Source organism: Protopterus annectens, chromosome 4.part1 (assembly GCF_019279795.1).
Source record: "Protopterus annectens isolate FY-2018-M chromosome 4.part1, PAN1.0, whole genome shotgun sequence".
Taxonomy (NCBI): domain Eukaryota; kingdom Metazoa; phylum Chordata; order Ceratodontiformes; family Protopteridae; genus Protopterus; species Protopterus annectens.
The window spans coordinates 88,008,410-88,034,674 of NC_056734.1; the positions used below are offsets into that span (position 1 = coordinate 88,008,410).

Genomic DNA, 26,265 nt, shown 5'->3' on the forward strand with positions numbered 1-26,265 from the left:
TATTAAATTATTTTCTACTTTAACAATGTTATCCTTTTTTGAAAATGTTGAAAGTCATTCATAGAGTGCCTGATTGTTAAATGTAATAGGCATGTATAAGGCTGCACCTTTAACTATACAGGTGGTGGATTGTCTGTGAGAAAGAAAATAACAGATGTGTATGTCTTCAGTCTCATGGCAAGGCACATTATTACTGGTTCAAATGACAAGTGCACATGTTTATTAATAATCACCTAACAATGCCTTCATATTGAACTTATTGGTCACTTAATCATAATGATCTTGTATTCATTTGCATGCTGCATTGCTACAACTACTGCAAAAAAAGAACTGCAAGATAAAAACTGTCCTTACTCCAAACTACTACAAACCACATCTGTAGATTCACCATCCTTGCCTCCCACAAAGAGCATCACTGCATAGTTCTAAACAAAGGCAAGTGGCTTCCTGTAACACAAAGATGTGCACTTTTCCTAGCTCATTAGCAGATAAACTAATGCACAATGAAACATCCCACTTCTTCACAAGCTGACTCGCTTAAAGAACCACATCATACAACCTACAATTTCAGTCTTTCCTGAGTATAAACATCCAAAGAAACAATGCCCACTCCACCAACCACAGCTATTCAGTAATGGATTCTCAGATTTGGTAATCTCTCCCAAAAGAACTGCAGTCCACCTTACCATTCAGGCAAGACCTTACAAATACCTGTTCACAGAAGCATCATGTAAATACTTGACATCACCAGGCATGGCATGATTATACCACCAACCCACAAACCTGCCATCACTGTTACAATCACAGGCGACTGAGCAGCACTGAGCACATTTTGCAGACTCACTGTCCCCAGCCTTACCTCTTAGTCTGTCTTTATATCCCTCTTCCTCCTTCTCCTTTATGTTAACACTGCAGACCACCCGGCAATCCTTTTGCAACCCTCTCTCTCAACCTATTTATTATTAAAACTCCACATTTTAACTTTGTTTCCCTTTTCCCTTCCTTTGTAGGTAAATATGCATTCTGAACATAGCATGGATCGGATTAATGTTTAACTCTATTCTTCCCTAATGTTTTACTTGTATTTAATGCTGATTTAGTTCTGTTAACCTGTGCTTAATATGTTACCAGTGTTGACTGCTACTTTATATATCCTCACAACTGGTGTACTAGAATCAGTGTCGTACTCCAGTCAAATGCTACACACATACATAGCCATCAAGTCGTGCTCTTTTTGTGCAGGTACACAAGCCAACACAAAATAATATGTGTATGTTAGAACAGTGGTTCATAGGTTCATAGGTTCATAGGTTCATACTAGGCTATCTGCCCAAGGGCATTTATAAGCCTAGCCCATAGTTATGTGGCTTTTGCCACCCCTTTAGTTTGAATAAAAACTATGCCTATCATTTTGCTGTGCCTCTGTCAAGCAGTGACGCTGAAGTAATCCCTGGGGTATATCTGCAATCTCCCATCCATTGGTCAAGATTCCTCTTGAACAAGACCAGAGAGGTGCTCTGCCTCACATGTACCGGGATTTTGTTCCACAGCATAGGGAGTCTCTGGGTGATGAATCTGTCCCTCCAGCACGTTCTATTTATAACCGTGTCAAGGTTTAAGTCTCCGCCCTTGTGGTTCTGAGGGATCTAGATTTTTGAGGTGAAGCATATTCATCAAATCTGGGTTTGACATGGCCTTATATGTCAGGCACAGGTCACCTCTGAGCAAGCGGTATGAGACTGAATAGAGCTGGAGTTCTTTCAGTCGGGCAGCATAAGACATATTTTTGAGACCCTTTATCCTTTTGGTGAGGAACTTTTGGGGCCTTTCAAGCTGCAGCAGGTGTCTGGTCAGATACATTCGAACGGGGCATTGTACTCAATCATAGGTCTAATAAGTGATGAGTACAGGCGGACGATGACCTCCCTTGATCTAGATGTGAATCCCTTCATGATCAGGTGGGTGATATAGAAGGTTTTCCTAACTACTTTAGCAACATGAGTGTCAAACGAAAGGCTACTGTCAACCTGGGTCCCCAGATCTCTGATGACTTTTTCTGTGCTCAGTGGATTGCCAGCTATATGGTAGCTAGGGGTAGCCTTGTTTTTCCCAAAGGGTATGACTATGCATTTTTTGGCGTTTAACTTCAGGCCATGGCTCTGGCACCAGTTATCCATTTCTGTGAGGCCCTTCTGGAGGATATCTGTGTCAGATGTGTTTTCGACTATCGCCCAGTTTGCAGTCATCTGCAAACTTTGTCAGCCATAACCCTCCTGTGTTTGCTTGTACTTCAGAAAAGTAGATGCCGAACAAGAGTGGACCCAGGACTGAGCCCTGTGGGACACCACTTGTGACAGGCTTTGAGTCTGACATGGCTCCAGCAACTCTGACCCTGTGGGTTCTGTCACTTAGCCAGTTTGCAACCCATCTTGTGATGTATGGGTTTACATTCAAGCTGATGAGTTTTTCGATGATACCTGAGTGGGGTATTGTGTCGAAGGCCTTTGCCAGGTCGAGGTAGGCTGTATGGACTGCCTTTCCTCATCAATGGCCTTGGTGACTGTCTCGAAAAGTCAACCAAGTTTAAGAGGCAGGATCTGCCTTTGACAAAGCCAAACTGAGTTGGATCCAAAGTCTGCAAGTTCCCTATGTCTTTATTTATGAGTTCCATTATGATCCTCTCCATGGCTTTGCAGATAAGGCTTGTCAAGCTAATGGGGCGGTAATTTCCAGGGTCTGTGGAGGCACCGCCCTTATGAAGTGGGACCACAGTCGCCGTCGCCACTCCTTGATGCGTATCCTGAGGTGAGGCTAAGATTAAACAGCTGTCCTAACTGTGGGTTTAATTCCTCATTGAGTTCATGAAGCACACAGCCGGGGACACCATCCGGTCCCATGGATGCTGTGTTTTGCCTTAGTGAGGGCAGTTCTCACCTGGGCGTTGGAGATGTTTGGGGGCTACAATCCTCTGGAATAGATATCTCTCCTTTTGGGGAGGGGAGAAGTTTGCACTGAACCTGTCAGCCAGTATGTTGGCAATGTGTGTAGGTTCAGTAATTTTCACATCATTTTGAACTAATTCTGAGCATATCTGGGAGTTTCCTCCTAGGTTTCTAACATAGCTAAAGAAGGCCTTATGATTCTCTTTAGAGTCCTTGGCGATTTTTCTCTCAAAATTTGCCTTGGATGATTTTATGAGAGCTCTTAGTTTTTACTTATAATGATCAAAGGTGTCTTACCTTTCAAGGATTTTGCTCTATCTTGTAGTAGCTTCCTCCTTTTGTTGTAGAGCTTGTTTATGGCTGGGGTCCACCAGACTGGACGCTTGCCTTTGGTACAGAGAGTCTTAGTTTTGTTTGGGATTGCCTGATCCATGCAGTCCTGTAGGTGCTGGTAGAAGGCATTTGTAAGTGATTCAGCGGTTTGAGTAATGTTTACCACTGGCTCAGGGGCCTTAAAGGAGACCACACTAGTTTTTAGAAGTGTGAAATCGGCTTTTGAGAAGTTTTTCACTGTGGTCTTTTTGTTTCAGGTGGGGGCGGGATGAGGACCTCCAGCGAGATTAGTTTATGATCTGATCTCACCAGTGAGGGGTATACTTCCGGTGTTGAACATTTTGATCCCATGTTCGTGATGATGAGATCAAGTATGTTTTCTCCTCTTGTGGGGATGGTGACTAGTTGTTCCATGGCATTTGAGTTTATGAACTCCAGGAATCTTTGGGTTAGAGTGTTCGGGCTTGTGTAGTGTTCCCAGTCTATATTAGGGTAGTTAAAGTCACCTAGTATGATGGTGTTTGGAGATACATTTATCCTCCAATGTTTTCAGGAAGGCCATGTGAGGTTCCTGAGTTTGAGAGGGTGGCCTGTAACATGCTACAAATTGCAGAGCAGTCTTGCCTATGGTTAATTGCACCTGGATGGTCTCCGATGCATCATGCGTTGCCACCAACCTTGAGGTGTGGGTGTCCTTTATGAATATGGACACCCCCCCTCCTTTCTTGGTGTTGTCCGGATTTTGGGGCGAACGCATGATATGAGGTGAAACCTGTTAGTGCTGGGGTGCTCTCAGGAGCCTTGAACCAGGTTTCTGTCACAGCACAGACATCGATGTTCTCCATATTGAGAAGGGCCTTGAGTGCGTGCATCTTGAGATTGAGACTTCTGGCATTGAGCAGCATTACCCTTAGTTTTTTCCTTTTGGTGTTCTAGGGTGGTAGGTTTAGAATTTGAGCCTTGCCTAAAAAGGCACTATGGGGTGGCAAGAGCCTTTGCCAATATCCGAAGCCCAGGGTGACAGGTGCAAGCCGTCCCTTGAGCAGCGTGGCTTGTCCAGCATGTCATCCCAGGCAGACAGACATTGGATCCTTTGAATGACACCAGAATTTAAGCCAATTATTAAAGCTGATCATCTTATCACTGTATTGTGGCATCATTCTAGGTGAAGGTAGGATACTGCTCAAGGTCAGGGTCATACCTGCCTGGGCTACATAATCAGAGAGCTCCTCGATGTCCCTTTTCATGTAGTCCAAGGAGGTGCGTCTCAGGTCGTTGACACCAGCGTGGACAATGACTGAGTCGCACTTGTACCTGCTGTTGAGAGACCTGAGTGCTTGCGTTATGTGGCGGATTCTAGCGCCTGACAGGCAGCTTACTGTGACCTTCTCTTTACTCAGTCTGGTGAGCGTCAGTGTGTCTGACTATGGAATCACCAATGACAAGTGTGTCTGGCATTTTGTTTGGCCTTAAGGGCTGTGACTGTTTGACACTCTGACTGTGTGGTCTATGTGTTGCATGTGTTGGGTCGTGAGGTGGTAGTTGTTTGGGTGTCTGCTTTGGTGGCCTCTGCTGTTTTGGTAAATTTTGATCAGAGCCTCAGTATGTCTTTGTGTGAGTATGTGTATGATTTGAAGTTGTGATGGTACCATGTGTGACTGGGTATGTATTGTGTGTGGTTACCTTCTCCTCCTGTCTGGTCTTGCCAGTCCTATGTTGAGAGCTCAGCCTCCAGTTTGGCTGCATCTCTGCATGTGGAGAGGATTGTCTGTGTACATGAGGCAGTTGTAACATTGCCAGTTGAGCTGAGAGGACACTAGCAACTGATCCTCGACATACTAGAAGTAGTAGATAAAGAGACTTTCAAAGGACTCCGGGGAAGTGGGTTTTAGGCTGGTGGGGTACTATCTATAATAAGAGTGCTTTATCAAGGTGCAAGTACTGTAGGAGTAAGTGCTAGGCTTTACAGATAGAGAATAGTCTACTTGGGAATCAAGTAGAGATGAACTTTTCAGTTATAGGATATGCTGGTTAGATCAGCAGTACAGCTCGAGGAAGGTAGTTTTAAGGGAAAATTGGAAGAGTGGAATTTAGATGGCCCAAATAGTTTAATCTTGTTTAACCGCGCTGCTCTTGTGTGCAACAGTGGTAACTCCCAGCATCCCAGCGCTTACAGCGTTTTAGCGTGTTTTATAGCAGGGGCTGAAGGGAGCTAGGAATTGGCCCAAACCAATGGACTACTAGTTTCTGGCTGAAACTTCACCAAATCAGACAAAAGGCCGCTCAGTGCTTCCCACTCCCACTGGTAAGCAAAGAAACTTCCCTCCTTCCTAATAAGGCAATGGATCAGTAATAGGAACTAAAAACAAAGCCCAGGGATCAGCAACTCTGAAACTGGACTACTCTAGTTCAGTAAGGCGGGAAAACAAGAGATTTTTGTTTTATTACAGAGACAAGGAAAAAAACAGACAGTAATTGCTGTAAATCGGCTAGCGCACTTTAGTGTGTAGCCTACAGAAACAATTTGCAACAATTAGTAACTTAAAGTGCAATAAACAGTGTAAAATGCAGAAATCACTTAAAGTAGCAATAAAACAGGCGAAATGCAGTTGCTAGCTTAAATAACAGTGGGAAAGCCACAAAAATACTTATATCTGGTAGAAAGTCACTCTTTTAGCTCTCTGCTGCTTGGATCACTCTGCAGGCCACCACGAGGATCTGTGCTGAGTTGGTACAAGCTGGAAAACGCGTGTTTAGCGTGTTTTATAGCAGGGGGCTGAAAGGAGCTAGAATTGGCCCAAAACAACCAATGGACTACTAGTTTCTGGCTGAAACTTCACCAAATCGGACAGAAAGGCCGCTCAGTGCTTCCCACTCCCACTGGTAAGCAAAGAAACTTCCCTCCTCCCTAATAAGGCAATGAATCAGTAACAGGAACTAAAAACAAAGCCCAGGGATCAGCAACTCTGAAACTGGACTACTCTAGTTCAGTAAGGCAGGAAAACAAGAGATTTTTTTTTTTGTTTTATTACAGAGACAAGGAAAAAAACAGACAGTAAATGCTATAAATGCTGTAAATCGGCTAGCGCACTTTAGTGTGTAGCCTACAGAAACAATTTGCAACAGTGGCTATGCATTTCTCCCCATCTTAGCAGTAGATTTAACAAATCATAGAGACACACCCCAGAATATATCTTAAATGTATTACAGGTTGACATAAAGAAGGAAATAGGGGATGCAAGTAATTTGGTAAAAGATGAGAACTTGTTTGCATGACATTTATCATACTACTTAGTTCAGCAAAAGGAAAGTGCAAGTACTTCAAGTCCTACACAAATCTCACACAAAAGCCTCATTGTTTAGAAGTCTCTGTTAGCTGAAACAGAGGTGCATTCTAGACAGCTGTATTTAAACAGGATCATTGGATCATAGGATATACAAGACAATCCGACCACAGGCCACCTGAAAATTGTAGTACTGAAGACAAACCAAAATAATTCAGATTTCTAGCTGTAAATGGCTTGTACTACACGTAGCAACTAGATACTCATGGGATAGAAATCCTATAATCCATATGGTTTCACACTGCATCCTGCTTTTAAAGCAGCTACTAGTGCTGTTCACATGAAATAGCTCAGCTTAGCTTTTGAAGTACTGAAGATCTGAATATTCTAAGTGCTATAACTTAAATGGGCAGATGACTTGTTTTCATTTCAGTTCACAAATGATGTCATAAATAACCTATAATATCATGGCCAAGATGCAGTTCCAAATGTTATGCTTTCTCTTCACTTAGCATTTATAATGCACCCTTTTCATTCATTTGCAACCCACATACTGATATGACAGCATTTATCCTTATAATGCAACTAAATGCATTAGCAAAACAATAGACTGATTCAAACTAAGAAGCAAATGATACCAGTGCTGATATACTTCCCTTTCACAGTCTAGTCATTATAACATTATTTAGTTAAAACTTAGCCAACGAAGAAAAGTGTCTACCATTATTATGCTCCCTAATTGGAGGTTAATAGATGAGTGCTGCAATGGTATAATGAATCAGTAAATCATAGTCAGAGGTAATTCTAAAGCTGCTATCATTTAAAGAAAATACAGTTATATTGCAGTTAAAAAGTTTTAATGTTTTTATCCTATGCAGATTTTTGTGGTGCCCACTTTTCTAAGTTGCGTTGTTCTTTGTACGACCTTATTTCCATCTGCTTCTAGTGTTTACTTGCTGCAAAGTCCTTAAACCTGGTAGAAGATGAATGGTAATGCTTTTGCCTGTATGCATATTTTTGCAGTCTTTGACTGTTGCGGATTCAAAGACACACTTTCACTGGTCTATCCCAAAGGAAAGTGAACTGCCATAATTTCTTTTTAGGTGGTGAAGTCGTGAAGCCAAGATTTGCGCAGTATTTCCGTGGCAGTCTCGCTGGGCTTACAATTCACCCTGGGAAGATAGAGAGCCAGAAAGTGATTTCCTGCCTGCAGGCCTGTAAGGAGGGCCTGGATATTAATTCTCTGGAGAGCCTAGGTAAAGGAATAAAGGTGAGACATGAGTCCTTATCAGTGCTTGCTCTGTATTAGTTATAAAGATTTCTGTGTTGGTAAACATAAAATACACAGCTGATCTTATCATTCTTTTTATGACACTTTTTGTTGTTTACAGTGGACTCTAATGCCTTAAAATAAATGTATGTACTCTTTATGGCAAGTGATATGCTATCTTATTTATCCACCTGAGCCACACTCAGGAATGAAGTAACCCCCCCCCCATGCTGCACTGCAGGTCAGCACTGATAAATAAATTCAGTTACCTGACATGACAATAGAAACCATAGCTTTTGAACATCCAGAATGAAAGGCAATTGTACCACTTACACGGCCATACACAGGATAGTGTGTTCAATTTCCCAAATATGTGTATTCTGATAGCACCGCATTTTGTATTCGTAAATACAAACCAATAGGCGGCACGTATATGTTTACAAAGAAAACTGGCAAAATCCCGCGGCACTAATTGAAAAGAGAAGGGAAAGTAAACGCTCTCACAGCACATATCAAAAGGAGTAGGAAAAGCTTCCTGAAGCCTAGGCAAAATTTCTCCTAATCAGTCGGAAAGCCCCTCAGTTGTCCCATGAAAAGAGTCTACTGACTTACCGGGACTAACTCATTCAACAAAGCATAAATAAAATTATATTTTCACAGTAAACAGAGAAAAGGGGATATGTGTGTTCTATAACTGCAGCCATAAGTAATTAAACAAATCAAGTTCTATGGTACCATGAGTGTAAATGATATTTTTCTATACAGAAACTAGAAAAACCTAAGAAACTAGGTTGTGTAATTAGTAAAAGATGACAACGTTCTTCAAGATGGTCAAAAAAAGATACTCAGCTGCTGCAGTAACAATGACCTTTAATGTCAGTAAATGTAACAACATGGAATTTGGAAAAGAGGTCATAAATTATGTTTACAAAATAACTGATTATATCAGTCAAGCTGTAGAGTCAATTGTGGATAACAGTTTATACTGTCGCAGTCAGAAAAAGCGTATTATGTAGTCCAGCTAACTGTAAAGAACAAATCTAGGTCACTTTATATCTCACTGATTCGACCCCTTATTGAACTCCATGCTATGTTTTCCAGTCTTTTAGCAAGCCATATATAAGACCTTGGAAAAGCTACTATGATTCCTTAGTAAAAAAATAAAACAGTTGGAAACAAACTTTTCAGAAAGGGTTCAAGAACTGCCAAGTTACTCTTCTTATGAGTTACTAAGAGATAATCCATTTATCATCTATATGACAATATTTATCCATTTATTTGAAAATTTATGCTTAGAATGTACCACTGGGGAGTCAGTACAAGAATGGGGAACATGACCTACAAAAAATAAAATATTCAGAAAAAGTGATAGATTCAGTACATATTCCAAATTTGTGGAATAAGCCTTTCCTTAAACCTAGTGGAAATCAGCAATTAAGTATCTTCAGAATCAGTCTTGATCTACATGTGGTAATAGACAATATCAGCTGATACTGATACATGTAAACCTGTATGAATTGCAGGAGGAGTCAGTTTTGGGCACACTGCGGATGCTGTGAATAGCACTTTTAGCTAACATCAAAGATTGAAACAATACTAATTTCATGAACTGTAATCATACTTTGACTTAGGAATGGGGTCCATTCCCATCACGATATTAGCAACCCCAAAGACTTGGGGAAATTAAACTGAGAGAAATCAACATAGGATCATAGCAGGCAAGCATATTGAAGTCCAATAGGTCATAATAGTGACATTTAAACAGGTTATAAAATTGACATTCAAACCTATGACTGTATTAAGTCAATGCATTGCATAGTGGACTGATGCAGTTTATATCGGCTATACAGATAGCACTGAATTTTCAACTTAAGTCTTGATGCTATGGATGAAAGGAGAAAACAGCAACAGCTGGCCCCCCCCCCATTATAGGTTCATAGGTTCATAGGTTCATACTAGGCTATCTGCCCAAGGGCATTTATAAGCCTAGCCCATAGTTATGTGGCTTTCGCCACCCCTTTAGTTTGAATAAAAACTATGCCTATCATTTTTCTGTGCCTCTGTCAAGCAGTGACACTGAAGTAATCCCTGGGGTATATCTGCGATCTCCCATCCATTGGTCAAGATTCCTCTTGAACAAGGCCAGCGAGGTGCTCTGCCTCACATGTACCGGGATTTTGTTCCACAGCATAGGGAGTCTCTGGGTGATGAATCTGTCCCTCCAGCACGTTCTATTTATAACCGTGTCAAGGTTTAAGTCTCCCGCCCTTGTGGTTCTGAGGGATCTAGATTTTTTGAGGTGAAGCATATTCATCAAATCTGGGTTTGACATGGCCTTATATGTTAGGCACAGGTCACCTCTGAGCAAGCGGTATGAGACTGAATAGAGCTGGAGTTCTTTCAGTCGGGCAGCATAAGACATATTTTTGAGACCCTTTATCCTTTTGGTGAGGAACTTTTGGGGCCTTTCAAGCTGCAGCAGGTGTCTGGTCAGATACATTCGAGCGGGCATTGTACTCAATCATAGGTCTAATGAGTGATGAGTACAGGGGCGATGACCTCCCTTGATCTAGATGTGAATCCCTTCATGATCAGGTGGGCGATATAGAAGGTTTTCCTAACTACTTTAGCAACATGAGTGTCAAATGAAAGGCTACTGTCAACCTGGGTCCCCAGATCCCTGATGACTTTTTCTGTGCTCAGTGGATTGCCACCTATATGGTAGCTAGGGGTAACCTTGTTTTTCCCAAAGGGTATGACTATGCATTTTTGGCGTTTAACTTCAGGCCATGGCTCTGGCACCAGTTATCCGTTTCTGTGAGGCCCTTCTGGTGGATATCTGTGTCAGATGTGTTTTCCGACTATGGCGCCCAGTTTGCAGTCATCTGCAAACTTTGTCAGCCATAACCCTCCTGTGTTTGCTTGTACTTCAGAAAAGTAGATGCCGAACAAGAGTGGACCCAGGACTGAGCCCTGTGGGACACCACTTGTGACAGGCTTTGAGTCTGACATGGCTCCAGCAACTCTGACCCTGTGGGTTCTGTCACATAGCCAGTTTGCAACCCATCTTGTGATGTATGGGTTTACATTCAAGCTGATGAGTTTTTCGATGATACCTGAGTGGGGTATTGTGTCGAAAGCCTTTGCCAGGTCGAGGTAGGCTGTATGGACTGCCTTTCCCTCATCAATGGCCTTGGTGACTGTCTCGAAAAAGTCAACCAAGTTTAAGAGGCAGGATCTGCCTTTGACAAAGCCAAACTGGGTTGGATCCAAAGTCTGCAAGTTCCCTATGTCTTTATTTATGAGTTCCATTATGATCCTCTCCATGGCTTTGCAGATAAGGCTTGTCAAGCTAATGGGGCGGTAATTTCCAGGGTCTGTGAAGGCACCGCCCTTATGAAGTGGGACCACAGTCGCCGTGCGCCACTCCTTGGGTACGTATCCTGAGGTGAGGCTAAGATTATACAGCTGTCCTAACTGTGGGTTTAATTCCTCGTTGAGTTCATGAAGCACACAGCCGGGGACACCATCCGGTCCCATGGATGCTGTGTTTTTTGCCTTAGTGAGGGCAGTTCTCACCTGGGCGTTGGAGGTGTTTGGGGGGCTACAATGCCGTGGAATAGATTTCTGTCCTTTTGGGGAGGGGGGGAAGAAGTTTGCACTGAACCTGTCAGCCAGTATGTTAGCAATGTGTGTAGGTTCAGTAATTTTCACATCATTTTGAACTAATTCTGAGCATATCTGGGAGTTTCCTCCTAGGTTTCTAACATAGCTAAAGAAGGCCTTATGATTGTCTTTAGAGTCCTTGGTGATTTTTCTCTCAAAATTTGCCTTGGATGATTTTATGAGAGCTCTTAGTTTTTACTTATAATGATCAAAGGTGTCTTACCTTTCAAGGATTTTGCTCTATCTTGTAGTAGCTTCCTCCTTTTGTTGTAGAGCTTGTTTATGGCTGGGGTCCACCAGACTGGATGCTTGCCTTTGGTACAGAGAGTCTTAGTTTTGTTTGGGATTGCCTGATCCATGCAGTCCTGTAGGTGCTGGTAGAAGGCATTTGTAAGTGATTCAGCGGTTTGAGTAATGTTTACCACTGGCTCAGGGGCCTTAAAGGAGACCACACTAGTTTTTAGAAGTGTGAAATCGGCTTTTGAGAAGTTTTTCACTGTGGTCTTTTTTGTTTCAGGTGGGGGCGGGATGAGGACCTCCAGCGAGATTAGTTTATGATCTGATCTCACCAGTGAGGGGTATACTTCTGGTGTTGAACATTTTGATCCCATGTTCGTGATGATGAGATCAAGTATGTTTTCTCCTCTTGTGGGGATGGTGACTAGTTGTTCCATGGCATTTGAGTTTATGAACTCCAGGAATCTTTGGGTTAGAGTGTTCGGGCTTGAGTAGTGTTCCCAGTCTATATTAGGGTAGTTGAAGTCACCTAGTATGATGGTGTTTGGAGATACATTTATCCCCTCCAATGTTTTCAGGAAGGCCATGTGAGGTTCCTGAGTTTGAGAGGGTGGCCTGTAACATGCTACAAATTGCAGAGCAGTCTTGCCTATGGTTAATTGCACCTGGATGGTCTCCGATGCATCGTGTTGCCACCAACCTTGAGGTGTGGGTGTCCTTTATGAATATGGACACCCCTCCTTTCTTGGTGTTGTCCGGATTTTGGGGCGGGCATGATATGAGGTGAAACCTGTTAGTGCTGGGGTGCTCTCAGGAGCCTTGAACCAGGTTTCTGTCACAGCACAGACATCGATGTTCTCCATATTGAGAAGGGCCTTGAGTGCGTGCATCTTGAGATTGAGACTTCTGGCATTGAGCAGCATTACCCTTAGTTTTTCCTTTTGGTGTTCTAGGGTGGTAGGTTTAGAATTTGAGCCTTGCCTAAAAAGGCACTATGGGGGTGGCAAGAGCCTTTGCCAATATCCGGAAGCCCAGGGTGACAGGTGCAAGCCGTCCCTTGCGAAGCAGCGTGGCTTGTCCAGCATGTCATCCCAGGCAGACAGACATTGGATCCCCTTTGAATGACACCAGAATTTAAGCCAATTATTAAAGCTGATCATCTTATCACTGTATTGTGGCATCATTCTAGGTGAAGGTAAGATACTGCTCAAGGTCAGGGTCATACCTGCCTGGGCTACATAATCAGAGAGCTCCTCGATGTCCCTTTTCATGTAGTCCAAGGAGTGCGTCTCAGGTCGTTGACACCAGCGTGGACAATGACTGAGTCGTACTTGTACCTGCTGTTGAGAGACCTGAGTGCTTGCGTTATGTGGCGGATTCTAGCGCCCGACAGGCAGCTTACTGTGACCTTCTCCTTACTCAGTCTGATGAGCGGGACGTCAGTGTGTCTGACTATGGAATCACCAATGACAAGTGTGTCTGGCATTTTGTTTGGCCTTAAGGGCTGTGACTGTTTGACACTCTGACTGTGTGGTCTATGTGTTGCATGTGTTGGGTCGTGAGGTGGTAGTTGTTTGGGTGTCTGCTTTGGTGGCCTCTGCTGTTTTGGTAAATTTTTGATCAGAGCCTCCGAGTATGTCTTTGTGTGAGTATGTGTATGATTTGAAGTTGTGATGGTACCATGTGTGACTGGGTATGTATTGTGTGTGGTTACCTTCTCCTCCTGTCTGGTCTTGCCAGTCCTATGTTGAGAGAGCTCAGCCTCCAGTTTGGCTGTATAGTTGCATCTCTCGCATGTATTTGTGTTTTGTGGGAGAAGGAGAGGATTGTCTGTGTACATGAGGCAATTATAACATTGCCTCAATATTCCCAGGTTCAACAGTTGAGCTGGAGAGGACACTAGCAACTGATCCCTCGACATACTAGAAGTAGTAGATAAAGAGACTTTCAAAGGACTCTGGGGGAAGTGGGTTTTAGGCTGGTGGGGTACTATCTATAATAAGAGTGCTTTATCAAGGTGCAAGTACTGTAGGAGTAAGTGCTAGGCTTTACAGATAGAGAATAGTCTACTTGGGAATCAAGTAGAGATGAACTTTTCAGTTATAGGATATGCTGGTTAGATCAGCAGTACAGCTCGAGGAAGGTAGTTCTAAGGGAAAATTTGAAGAGTGGAATTTAGATGTCCCGAATAGTTTAACCGCCACTGCTCTTGTGTGCAACAGTGGCAACTCCGCGCTAACGCGCGTTTAGCGTGTTTTATAGCAGGGGGCTGAAGGGAGCTAGGAATTGGCCCAAAACGACCAATGGACTACTAGTTTCTGGCTGAAACTTCACCAAATCGGACAAAAAGGCCGCTCAGTGCTTCCCACTCCCACTGGTAAGCAAAGAAACTTCCCTCCTTCCTAATAAGGCAATGGATCAGTAACAGGAACTAAAACAAAGCCCAGGGATCAGCAACTCTGAAACTGGACTACTCTAGTTCAGTAAGGTGGGAAAACAAGAGATTTTTTTGTTTTATTACAGAGATAAGGAAAAAACAGACAGTAAATGCTATAAATGCTGTAAATCGGCTAGCGCACTTTAGTGTAGCCTACAGAAACAATTTGCAACAATTAGTAACTTAAAGTGCAATAAACAGTGTAAAATGCAGAAATCACTTAAAGTAGCAGTAAAACAGGCGAAATGCAGTCGCTAGCTTAATAACAGTGGGAAAGCCACAAAAAATACTTATATCTGGTAGAAAGTCACTCTTTTAGCTCTCTGCTGCTTGGATCACTCTGCAGGCCACCACGAGGATCTGTGCTGAGTTGGTACAAGCTGGAAAACGCATGTTTAGCATGTTTTATAGCAGGGGGCTGAAAGGAGCTAGGAATTGGCCCAAAACGACCAATGGACTACTAGTTTCTGGCTGAAACTTCATCAATTCGGACAAAAAGGCTGCTCAGTGCTTCCCACTCCCACTGGTACAGCACACAAAAAATATGTAAGCCATGATGACATCTATTTATTTATTTACTTTTAGTTAGTCAGTTACTAATGTGTCTGCAAGTCCGGTACGAGATGACTACATAGCATAACTTTTTTTCTTTTGGCACACACCTCTCTTAGCCACAGCTGCATAGCATTGCTATAAAATAAAGTAGATACCCTAACTGCCCTAGAACTGGAAGCATATATATTTCTCACTTCTCCTGATATCAGATAGGCACTCCATTACCTGTGCTTTATAGTACCTTTCAGCCATGTCAAACACAAATGCAATCACTTTGTGGCAGTGTGGTACATTGCTACATACAATTTATTGCATTCACTTGTCAGTGTGTTAAAAGTCAGGTGTGTTACCCTCATACTTCCTTTTACCCTATTCCCATCTTCATAAAGGTACCAGAGTGTATATAATTTTTAATACATCTTATACTGAAATTGACCCACCAAGGACACCTGGAAAGTGCTTAACAGAGGTACATAAAAGATGATAGAAAAAAAGTGCTAACATTTTCTATATTCCACATGACATGCTGACAATATAAGTATCGTGGTGTTGGTTTTACCTAAAGAGGAGTTTGGTGCCATTTCTTAAAAATATTTTAACTGAAATATAGGAATGGACTTTGCTAGCAGTTTATACCATTTCTTAAAAATATTTTAACTGAAAGATAGGAATTTACTTTGTTAGCAGTTTACATTTACACTCCCTGGTAGGTATGTAAAACACAACAAAGAAGAAAACTTGGCAATGTAATGTCTAAATCCTTTTCCCTACAGTGAAATACTAGGCAGGACTGTCTGTTTTACAATTTGCCTTGGGCATGGAGTATGTGGTTCAGTTGCACAAATACAAAGAGACACAACATGTTTCAACAAATAAAGGTTATTTGGTCTACTTTTCATCCTACCTAAAAGAAATGCTGCAAGTCATTTTTACAAATATCCTGCTTTCTGCATCCTAATACCTTAAACATCATTAATGGGCTGCTGTATTAGCCTGGCAACTTACCCATCTGCCCTTCCTTGCCATCAGTTTACCCTGCCTACGTCACCTCTTTGGGACCTCTCTTTCTAGGTAGAATACTTATGGGTTGTTGTTTGTATCTCACCTTACATTGTGTAATCTTCCCTTACATCTGGTTGTCTGTATTTCACCTTACATTGTGTTGCCTTCCCTTCCATTTCTTGTTGTTTGTATCTCACCTTACATTGTGTAGTGTTCCCTTCCATCTGTTGTTGTTTGTATCTCACCTTACATTGTATTGCCTTCCCTTCCGTTTCTTGTTGTTTTATCTCACCTTACATTGTGTTGCCTTCCCTTACATCTGTTGTTTGTATCTCACCTTACATTCTGTAGTCTTCCCTTACATCTGTTATTTGTATCTCACCTTACATTGTGTAGTCATCCCTTACATATCTTGTTTGTAACTCACCTTGCATTGTGTAGTCTTCCCTTACATCTGTTGTTTGTATTTCACCTTACATTCTGTAGTCTTCCCTCACATCTGTTGTTTGTATCTCACCTTACATTCTGTAGTCTTCCCTTACATCTGTTGTTTGTATCTCACCTTGCATTGTGTAGTCTTCCCTTACATCTGTTGTTTGTATCTCACCTTGCATTGTGTAGTCTTCCCTTACATCTGTTGTTTGTATCTCACCTTGCATTGTGTAGTCTTCCCTTACATATGTTGTTTGTATCTCACCTTGCATTGTGTAGTCTTCCCTCACATCTGTTGTTTGTATCTCACCTTACATTCTGTAGTCTTCCCTTACATCTGTTGTTTGTATCTCACCTTGCATTGTGTAGTCTTCCCTTACATCTGTTGTTTGTATCTCACCTTGCATTGTGTAGTCTTCTGTTACATCTGTTGTTTGTATCTCACCTTGCATTGTGTAGTCTTCCCTTACATCTGTTGTTTGTATCTCACCTTGCATTGTGTAGTCTTCCTTTACATTTGTTGTTTGTATCTCACCTTGCATTGTGTAGTCTTCCCTTACATCTGTTGTTTGTATCTCACCTTGCATTGTGTAGTCTTCCCTTACATCTGTTGTTTGTATCTCACCTTGCATTGTGTAGTCTCCCCTTCCGTTGGTAATACCCACATGCACATGTTCTACTTCCTTGCATTGGTTGTAAGCTCTAAGACGTGCAGCTTTTCTCTATGTCTGTCTCATTACTTCTCATCTTATGTCTCTCCTTTTATAATGCTTCTGTTGCATATATTCATCAATGAAGGCATCCTTTCCTATGTTTCATTGTAGCCCTTTGCCTACATCAGTTATCTAGAAACAGATTAGGATCAGTTCAATAATTGAATCACAGTGAGTGTCACATGTAGTGCAACTTTTTTAACAGTGGATTACATTCACTGTTATGCCTTTTTTTCAGTTGACCAGCTAATTTTTAACCAACAAGACCACCTCAGAACTCATTCCACACCTAGCCAAATCATATAATAATATTTTGATCATGACTGCCAAATGCTTTGTTAAAAATCTAGAAAGGCTGAAACTGTAGTCCTCTGTTATCATCACTTGCTAACCCAGTTAGGTTTTCTAGATTTACCTAGCATGACGTTTTTCTGGTGAATTTCTGCAGTCTTGGATCCTGCCACCCACTGATTGCTCATTATGTAATTCTTTCTTCTGTAAATATTTACATACCTTTTTCTAAATACTGGGGTCAGACTAATTGGAGTATTGTTTTCTGTATCCCTTTTCTGCCATTTAAAAAACTAGAACACAGAAGCATAGCTGGTTCAACTAATGCCCCGAGAAAAAAAAAAAAAAAAAAAAGCACTTCACCACCAATAAGCTGATTGCTATATTGTAAATGACTGGCTTATTAAAGCTATGCCCCCCCCCAGTTCTTCCACTGAGCAAAAAAAATAAATAAATAATGTCCTTGTACTGGCATACCAATCATGTGGCCATTATACAGTAAACCCCCCCACCTGCCCCAGCCATTCAGGTCTCGTTTCTGCACCCTGCCCTCCCAAATCCTCCTTCAACTTATTATATTAAAAAAAAAATGTGTTCTTTTAAATTATTGCAAACTGTTGTTGCCATTTATACTCTTCATGTACAGAGCACAATACACTCATGTTTTAGTTTAAAAAAAAGAAAACTGTTGCAAACTGCTTACTACAAATGTAGCAGACAATTGCTACAGTCGAGCCTTTTCTTCCATGGAGCTCTGTAGAAGTTACATTTTAGTTTTAAAAAAAATCTTCTTTTTTTCCGCGATACATCCAATCAAACACACAAAACAAACAGTACATACAAAAAGGAAGCATTCAAAAAATCTAATAACACAAGAAATATATATGTATATATGGATCTACCTGACGACATCGACAGTGCATAACACCGACAACGACATCACCAACACCACATAATCGACAGTTCACAAACACGACACCTCATACACTCAACACATCATAACAACCAACAAACAAAACAAATCCCCTGTCCAAAAACCACACACACAACACAAGCACACCAAAATCCTAACAAACAAACACTAACCCTTACATACACAACTATCTACAACCCTAACCGAAACCCTAACCCTAAGGCCCGTCACTATCGCACACTCACCTAACCCGCGCCCTAACCCTAACTCACTTAGCCCGCCCCTAACCCAAAAAATATCACTACTGCACCCTTACCTAACCTGCGCCCTAACCCTAACTCACTTAACCCACCCCTATCCCTACAGACCGTCAACATCGCACACTTACCTTACTCGCACCCTAACGTCCGTCACTACCGCATACTTACACATCCTTTCCCCATCTCAGTGTTCTCCACGTCGGTGTTTTCATCCATCAGTCTTCTGACTTGTCGATCTTCTGGCGTCGGTGATTTAGTTGTCGGTCTTCTCATCTGTCAACGTTCTCAGGTAGACCCATATATATATATATATATATATATATATATATATATATATATATATATATATACACATTATATATAACTGCAGTGGTGGTGCTGCGGTAGTGTTGTCGCCTCATAGCAAGACGTTGTCCCGTTCGATTCTCAGCTAGAGCGTCTTCTGTGTATAGGCATATGTGAATGGGGTGTGCCTTCGTTGAAGGTTGTGCATCAGGGCTGGTAACCCGGTACGTAAAAATCCACTACCAATCATTAGCAGACCGGAGTTCCGCTGTGGCAACCCCTAACCGGGAAAAGCCTGAAAGACCCAAACATATATACATTATATACAATAGAAGTCACTACATCACCAAATGGAGTTTAAAAGGTTTTAAACATCACATAAGAAAGTGAGGGATAGTGTAAGGGACAAATTTTATGAAGAAAATAAATATAGAAATTCAACAACTTATACTTAATGCAATTAGGGAATACCATTCGATATATAAAAAGAAAAAAGGGAAATAAGAGGAAAAAAAAAGAAAAACTAAAAACTGGTTGTAATGCAGTTATTGCATAATATAAATTTGTCTTACTTGCTATAAATGTACCAAACAGTTGTTATAGTTTAGGCTGTGGCTGCACAGAGCGCTACAGCACTCAGGTTTTAGTTAAAAAATAGAATTTTTTTTTTTTACTTTTAAACTGTAGCAAACTGTTTAAATGGCTTGCTGCAATGTAGCAAGCAGTTGCTACAGTTTAGACCACACACTGTGTGCTACAGCACCCAGGTTTGAACGCAAATAATATTCCATCTTTTAAAAGCTGGTTTTGCATTCAAGAGAGATTGGAACTGGTTGGTCAAACCCTCTCCCAACCCTTTGCAGTTTCCCCTCTCAGCCTGCTCTAGCTACACTACTGCTAGGACCATACCTGCCTTCTTCTATACCTGGGTTCCATCTGGCTTCTTGTGATTTATCAGATATAATGCATACATGTGTTACAAGGTCTGTACACAGGCCTTTCAGAGTTTTTGAAGGAACCACATTACTTTTGGAGCTTTTAGGTTTCATTCAGGACTCATTCTTATCTGAATGGACATCTATAACAACAATATTTTCTGTTATTTAGTTCATCCATCCCTTCTTTTCCTCTTTAAAGCTACATCAGTGATTTGACTTTGATTTGAAAATAGCTAAAATTGTGACTCTGTATTGCATAATGTATGTGCATGTAGTACAGAAGCTGTATACACGTGCCTTCAAAATGATTTTGTAGAAAAATGCCATGTCTCATTGTAGGCCACAAAAACAACATTAAATAGATCTACTGTTTTCTTCTTCCCTATAATAGCACAGGCAAGCATTCCCTAGACGTACATTGATAGTAATATAAATATATGGTTGAAAATCATGCTACCTATACTTACCTACCTTTTTTCAGTTATGTAGCCTGGTGTGCCTTCCTGTAAATGTGCATAATTGGTTCATTTCAGTTTCCATCTGCTGTTAGTTACCACTATCTTACTACACAGAATATCTTTTTCTTTAATGCTGCAGTAGTGTTGTCACCTCACAGTAAGACGTTGTCCTGTTCGATTCTCAGCTTGAGTGTCTTCTGTGTGGAGACATGCATGAATGGGCGTACCTTCATTGAAGTTGTGCGTCAGGGCCGGCAACTCGGCACGTAAAAATCTACTGCCAATAATTAGCAGACCGGAGTTCCGTTGTGGCGACCCCTAACCGGGAAAAGCCGAAAGACACAACAACAACATTAAAGAGATCTACTGTTTTCTTCTTCCCTATAATAGCACAGGCAAGCATTCCCTAGACTTACATTGATAGTAATATAAATATATGGTTGAAAATCATGCAACCTATACAAGAACATAAAGTGACAACTCCATTCCACAGCAAGCTGCTGAAGGACAAGCAGTATAGCAGTATTTCATAAAAGATGGGACAGTTCATAGTCTTTGTGTAAACAAAATAAAACTGGAAGGCAGTTTCCAGTGTAAAATAATAAAACTGAAAAGCAACCATTTTTCTTTCGTACATAATTAGAGATTGTAGTGATATCACTTTTGCTCAGAGAAGAATGTTTCTTCTAGTACAACATTAACAGTCTCACAACAAAGTATGCATATGGACTATGATGCATAGCTCAGTGCCGAGCTTTTTGTAACAAACTTTTGATTTGTTGAAAGTATAGTAACAAATAACAAGTCTAGCTTTTTTAGAAATGCAGTTAATATCACCATATTATGATGGGAGGAATGTATCGGCCACTACTCATAAATGTTCGGGAAGATAACATTTTAAATGCACTGAACTCATACTGCTGCAGTTCTTCTCCAGTACAAGTTAATATTTATCACTAAAAATTGTCTGTTGTATTCTCTGTCTGTAAGACTGATACAACGTCTGTGTTACAGCTTGCTTGCCTACTCCAGTAAGGCAGTTATAATAGGCTTTTTCAACTCTTTTTACAATGAGCCATGACCCAATGTCAGCAAGACTTGAAATGATAACTTTTTTACATAATGGGAAGTCCTCACATGTGGCTTTCCCCTTACATAATGAGATGTCCTCACACCCACAGTGTGGTGGCCTCCCCCTTACATAATGGGAAGTCCTCACACCCACAGTGTGGTGGCCTCCCCCTTACATAATGGGAAGTCCTCAAACCCACAGTGTGGTGGCCTCCCCCTTACATAATGGGAAGTCCTCACACCCACAGTGTGGTGGCCTCCCCCTTACATAATGGGAAGTCCTCACACCCACAGTGTGGTGGCCTCCCCCTTACATAATGGGAGGTCCTCACACCCACAGTGTGGTGGCCTCCCCCTTACATAATGGGAAGTCCTCACACCCACAGTGTGGTGGCCTCCCCCTTACATAATGGGAAGTCCTCACACCCACAGTGTGGTGGCCTCCCCCTTACATAATGGGAAGTCCTCAAACCCACAGTGTGGTGGCCCCCCCCTTACATAATGGGAAGTCCTCACACCCACAGTGTGGTGGCCTCCCCCTTACATAATGGGAAGTCCTCACACCCACAGTGTGGTGGCCTCCCCCTTACATAATGGGAAGTCCTCAAACCCACAGTGTGGTGGCCTCCCCCTTACATAATGGGAGGTCCTTACACCCACAGTGTGGTGGCCTCCCCCTTACATAATGGGAAGTCCTCAAACCCACAGTGTGGTGGCCTCCCCCTTACATAATGGGAGGTCCTCACACCCACAGTGTGGTGGCCTCCCCCTTACATAATGGGAAGTCCTCACACCCACAGTGTGGTGGCATCCCCCTTACATAATGGGAAGTCCTCACACCCACAGTGTGGTGGCCTCCCCCTTACATAATGGGAGGTCCTCACACCCACAGTGTGGTAGCCTCCCCCTTACATAATGGGAGGTCCTTACACCCACAGTGTGGTGCCCCCCCCCCAGATTCCTCTAAAATGTCAGGCTGTATTACAGACATTGGCAGTCTAAGGCCATTCTGTTAAGTATGTTTACTGACATTTGGCAGAGAGAAAAGGAAGATAATAGAGCAGAAACACTGGTTTTCACTATGCTAACAACTTAGTGGCAGTGTTTCTGTTTTTGCAAAACAAGTTTTATTTTCACTGCCTTTCCTTGGCTAATTATGTTGGTATTATTTATTTTGTATAACCAGTCTTTAGCTGAACTATGATAGGTATGACTAAATTGCATTAATATACAAAAATATCAGTAACCCACATAGTAATAGATTATTGGGTTATACCTGAGCAGTGACTGTTTTTGCCATGAGTGCCACTGAAAAGCATTAACTCTTTAATAACTGGGATACATGTTTTACTGTGATATAAAGTATGTTGTAGACTTTTAGAACAGCACCTGAATACACCATGTAAAAATCACTTTGCAGGTTGTGTCCATTTACCAGTACATTGTATTTTCAGGGGAATATACATCTGCTTTGTTTTATCTAGAGAAGATTGATAGATATGGTAAGTAAGAAAGACTCATCTGATTACAGAATATGGAACATACTATGTACAGGTAGTGATTGTGGAGAAGGGTTTGACACCAGCTTGTAGACCATATTTTAATCTATGTATGGGTGAGCAGCATGCTTGAATAGTACATGATTCCATGTGCTTCAGTAGGACTAATCCACCTACTCTTAAAATGAATTATGTCTGTACACAGACATGTACAGACATGCACACAGACTGGTTTATTTATGTACAGTTTTGTAAATGTTTGCTTATATGCATTTTTGTTATATTTCTGTCTTTTGCTTAATTGTCCCAGGTGTCTTTGTAATCACTTGGCTCCCATTATGTAAAATAAAAAATAAAAAATAATAAGAGGGGTAGAACTACAAATAAATTATAATCATCTGAGTGTTGCTATATCGGAAAAAATGCATTATGAAACTAAATGCAAGCTGTTATAGCTCATAAATTCAGTAGAGTGTATGCTGCTGCTTCTAGGTGGCTCTGATTATATCTACCCATATGTAAAATGGAGGCAGCAAAGGTATTTTGTGATAAGAATTTGTAATCTTCTGAATTTGTTTCTGCCTATAATTGTTTTTCTTTTAAAAAAATGCTTCATCTGCACTTGTTAGCTTACATCAGGTGTGCAGAAAGAGAATCACCACCCAATCCATACCTGCTTTATAAAATACTTGTTTTGTTGTATGTATCCTAGCTGGATTAGTATCACTTCATAAGACCATTTCGCTGACATCCATTTCACTGAGACCAAATCACCTAAAGTTCATTTCACCTAAAATTAATTTCACCTAAAATGTATTTCACTGACAAGTAGTACTCTAAGGCAAGTCAAAGATATATGTCCTTTTCCCCACTGTAGTGCGATCCTGGTGTTAGTATATATAGTTAGGGGGTTGGGAGAGTAGCCCCCCACTTAATTTGGTTTTCCGTTGTCTGATGTTGTTTTGCATTATTTGGTGAAACCCAACTAGGTGGGGTGCTATGTGCCCCCACTCCCCCCTAACTATAAATGCTAACACCAGGATTGCACTACAGTGGGGAAAAGGACATATACCTTTGACTTGCCTTAGAGCACTACTTGTCAGTGAAATGAGTTTTAGGTGAAATGGAATTTCGGTGATTTGTTCTCAGTGAAATGGGTGTCAGTGTAATGGTCTTTCAGTGAAGTGATGCGAATCCATCCTAGCTACATATTCAAATATTGGCATTTCATGGTTTGTGCTGCTTTCCCTGTTGCTTTTAATGTATCAAAACTTTAATGGTCTATGCTGACTGCCTCGTTTATTTCACATCACTCATTCATTTTCTTCTCAAAACTATGACTGTAAACCAATACAGAATGAATCTTAATTAGGAAGGCTAACTAGAGTGCCGTGATATATGTGAGATTAGCCTTGACTTTCAGTGAAGTAGCTTTAAGTCTTTTATATGCAATTCATCTTTGTGTGTTTTTTCTATCCTCCAGTTTCATTTCAACCCTGCCCAGTCCCTTCTTGTCATGGAAGGAGATGACTTAGAAAATATGAATCAGGCTCAACAACAGGTCTCGTATATCAACTCCAGACAGTTTCCTACACCAGGCATACGACGTCTTAAAATTACAACTAGAGCACAGTAAGTTGCAATCCTATGCAAATACGTAAAGTTGACAGTACTAACGTGTAGTGTTTCTGCTGGGTATATTAAGTATGACACTGACAATTTTAGCAGAATCTGCATAGAGGAATCTAGAGTTAAATCTATGAAACAGTATGATGATATGTCATACTAACATTTGAGTATTGCTGATACGTCTGTTTACATTTAATTCACAATGTATGAAAACTATTACAGAAAATAATTTGATTACTTGCACATGATGCTAGTAGAAAATGCCATTCACTGAATTAAATTTGAGATTGACTTGTATCCCAGAGAGGCAGAAATATAATTTCATAACCTGATAGCTGCACATTACTTCTAGAAAGCAAGGTCATTTATGCTGGACTGAGGTAATGGACCTTGCTATGTTCCACATATAATTTTATCTGGAGAGGGAAGTTTGAAATAATGATAAAGGAGTAGCACTGTAATAAAATAATTGGGAAGGAAAGTGGATTGGTAGGGAATATAGTGCAAGGACTCAACAGCAGGCAAAAAGAAAACCATAACTTAATTTGTAAGTTGTCAGTGCAGCTGGGAACTGAGAACGGTCTGATGTTGAAAAACAGTTTTGTGTGTGCGTGTGCTTGGGGGTGGAGGGAGTAAACATGTTGAGACTGTCCAAGCTAGTAATAAAATCCCAGACAATAACAAGTAAGATAAGCCAGCAATGAGTGGAAAACAAGTGCAAGGTGTTCTCCGTGTCCGAGAGGAAATAAAGCTTTCACTAGCTGTAGTAATGAGCACAGTGATTGTGCTAAATGACAAGCATCTTCTAACATGTTTCCAGTCACTGTTGCAATACATTTTCCACTGACACTTTGAGCCTGTTAGAAAAAGTGACTCTGACATTCTAGTTAATGACACTGTGACTGGGCTTATTCTTGTACACGCTGCAGCTTTCAGTGATTCAGTAAATCACACTGCAGCAGAGAGCAGACATTCTGAGCATGGAAGGGAATGTGTTATGTAGCAAAGCACTAAATGTTTGACAAGACATTTTCCAAATCAAGACTGCTTATCTATTAGGGCACACGATACTGTGATATCTTAATGACAAGCAATGTGTCAAGGTATATTTTTGGCTGGCATTGTCAGTCTGAAAAGGTGAAATCTAACATTTGGTAGAACTGTATACATGTACATGTACTAGTTTGTGTGTGTGTGTGTGTGTGTGTGTGTGTGTGTGTGTGTGTGTGTGTGTGTGTGTGTGTGTGTGTGCATGTGTGTGTACCTATTTCTTTGTATGTGTACATCTGGGTCAAAATTAAAAAGCAAAATATCTCATTGCTAGTACTAGCACAGGTTCCAGGGAAGTAATACACAGAAGTAATTCTGCTTCATGCTATTTCAGCACACAGATCTATCAGAATTAACCAAGTTAGAACTGATCAACAAAACCAAAGCTGTTATTAAAAAATACTTCTAGGGATAACTATCCCACTATTGAATAGGCAAGCTAAACATCTGCTTAACTATATGGACAAGTCTGTAATTAGCTTAATTAACACAGAGTTAACCAGTGTGGGCAGACATAGTTGCAAATGCAATGGTCATCTTGATTAATAAGATCAGGAATGTAGTACTGTACAATTATCCCTTAGAAGAAAAGTATTCAGCTTCTGAATTTACAGATAAAGATGTATGACCCCCCCCCCCCCATGTACACACAACACGCATTTACATTGTTACATGTACTGGCATTAACAAACATACGCAGTCATACACACACAGATGCAGGCACACACACACACACACACACACACACACACACACACACACACACACACACACACACACACACACACACACACACACACACACACACACACACACACACACACACACACACACAAAATCTGTACTACCTGCTCATCCACAAAAACAAAGCCACATATACTGGAGAATGTCCATCCACAGATAAATGCACACACACGCACACATATACATATATGTGCATGTACACACACAAAGAACCTATACATCCATATAAACACACACACACACACACACACACACA

At 41.2% G+C, this 26,265-nt stretch overlaps 1 protein-coding gene across 1 annotated transcript in view; it reads left to right on the top strand.

Moving 5' to 3' along the window:
* Nucleotides 1-26,265, top strand: part of LOC122801177 (calsyntenin-2-like) — an 843,582-nt gene that overhangs the window by 185,938 nt on the left and 631,379 nt on the right. The window contains exons 3-4 of the mRNA XM_044070740.1: nt 7,663-7,829; nt 24,070-24,218. Coding sequence (XP_043926675.1) covers nt 7,663-7,829; nt 24,070-24,218 — 316 coding nt within the window. The remainder of the gene's footprint in view (nt 1-7,662; nt 7,830-24,069; nt 24,219-26,265) is intronic.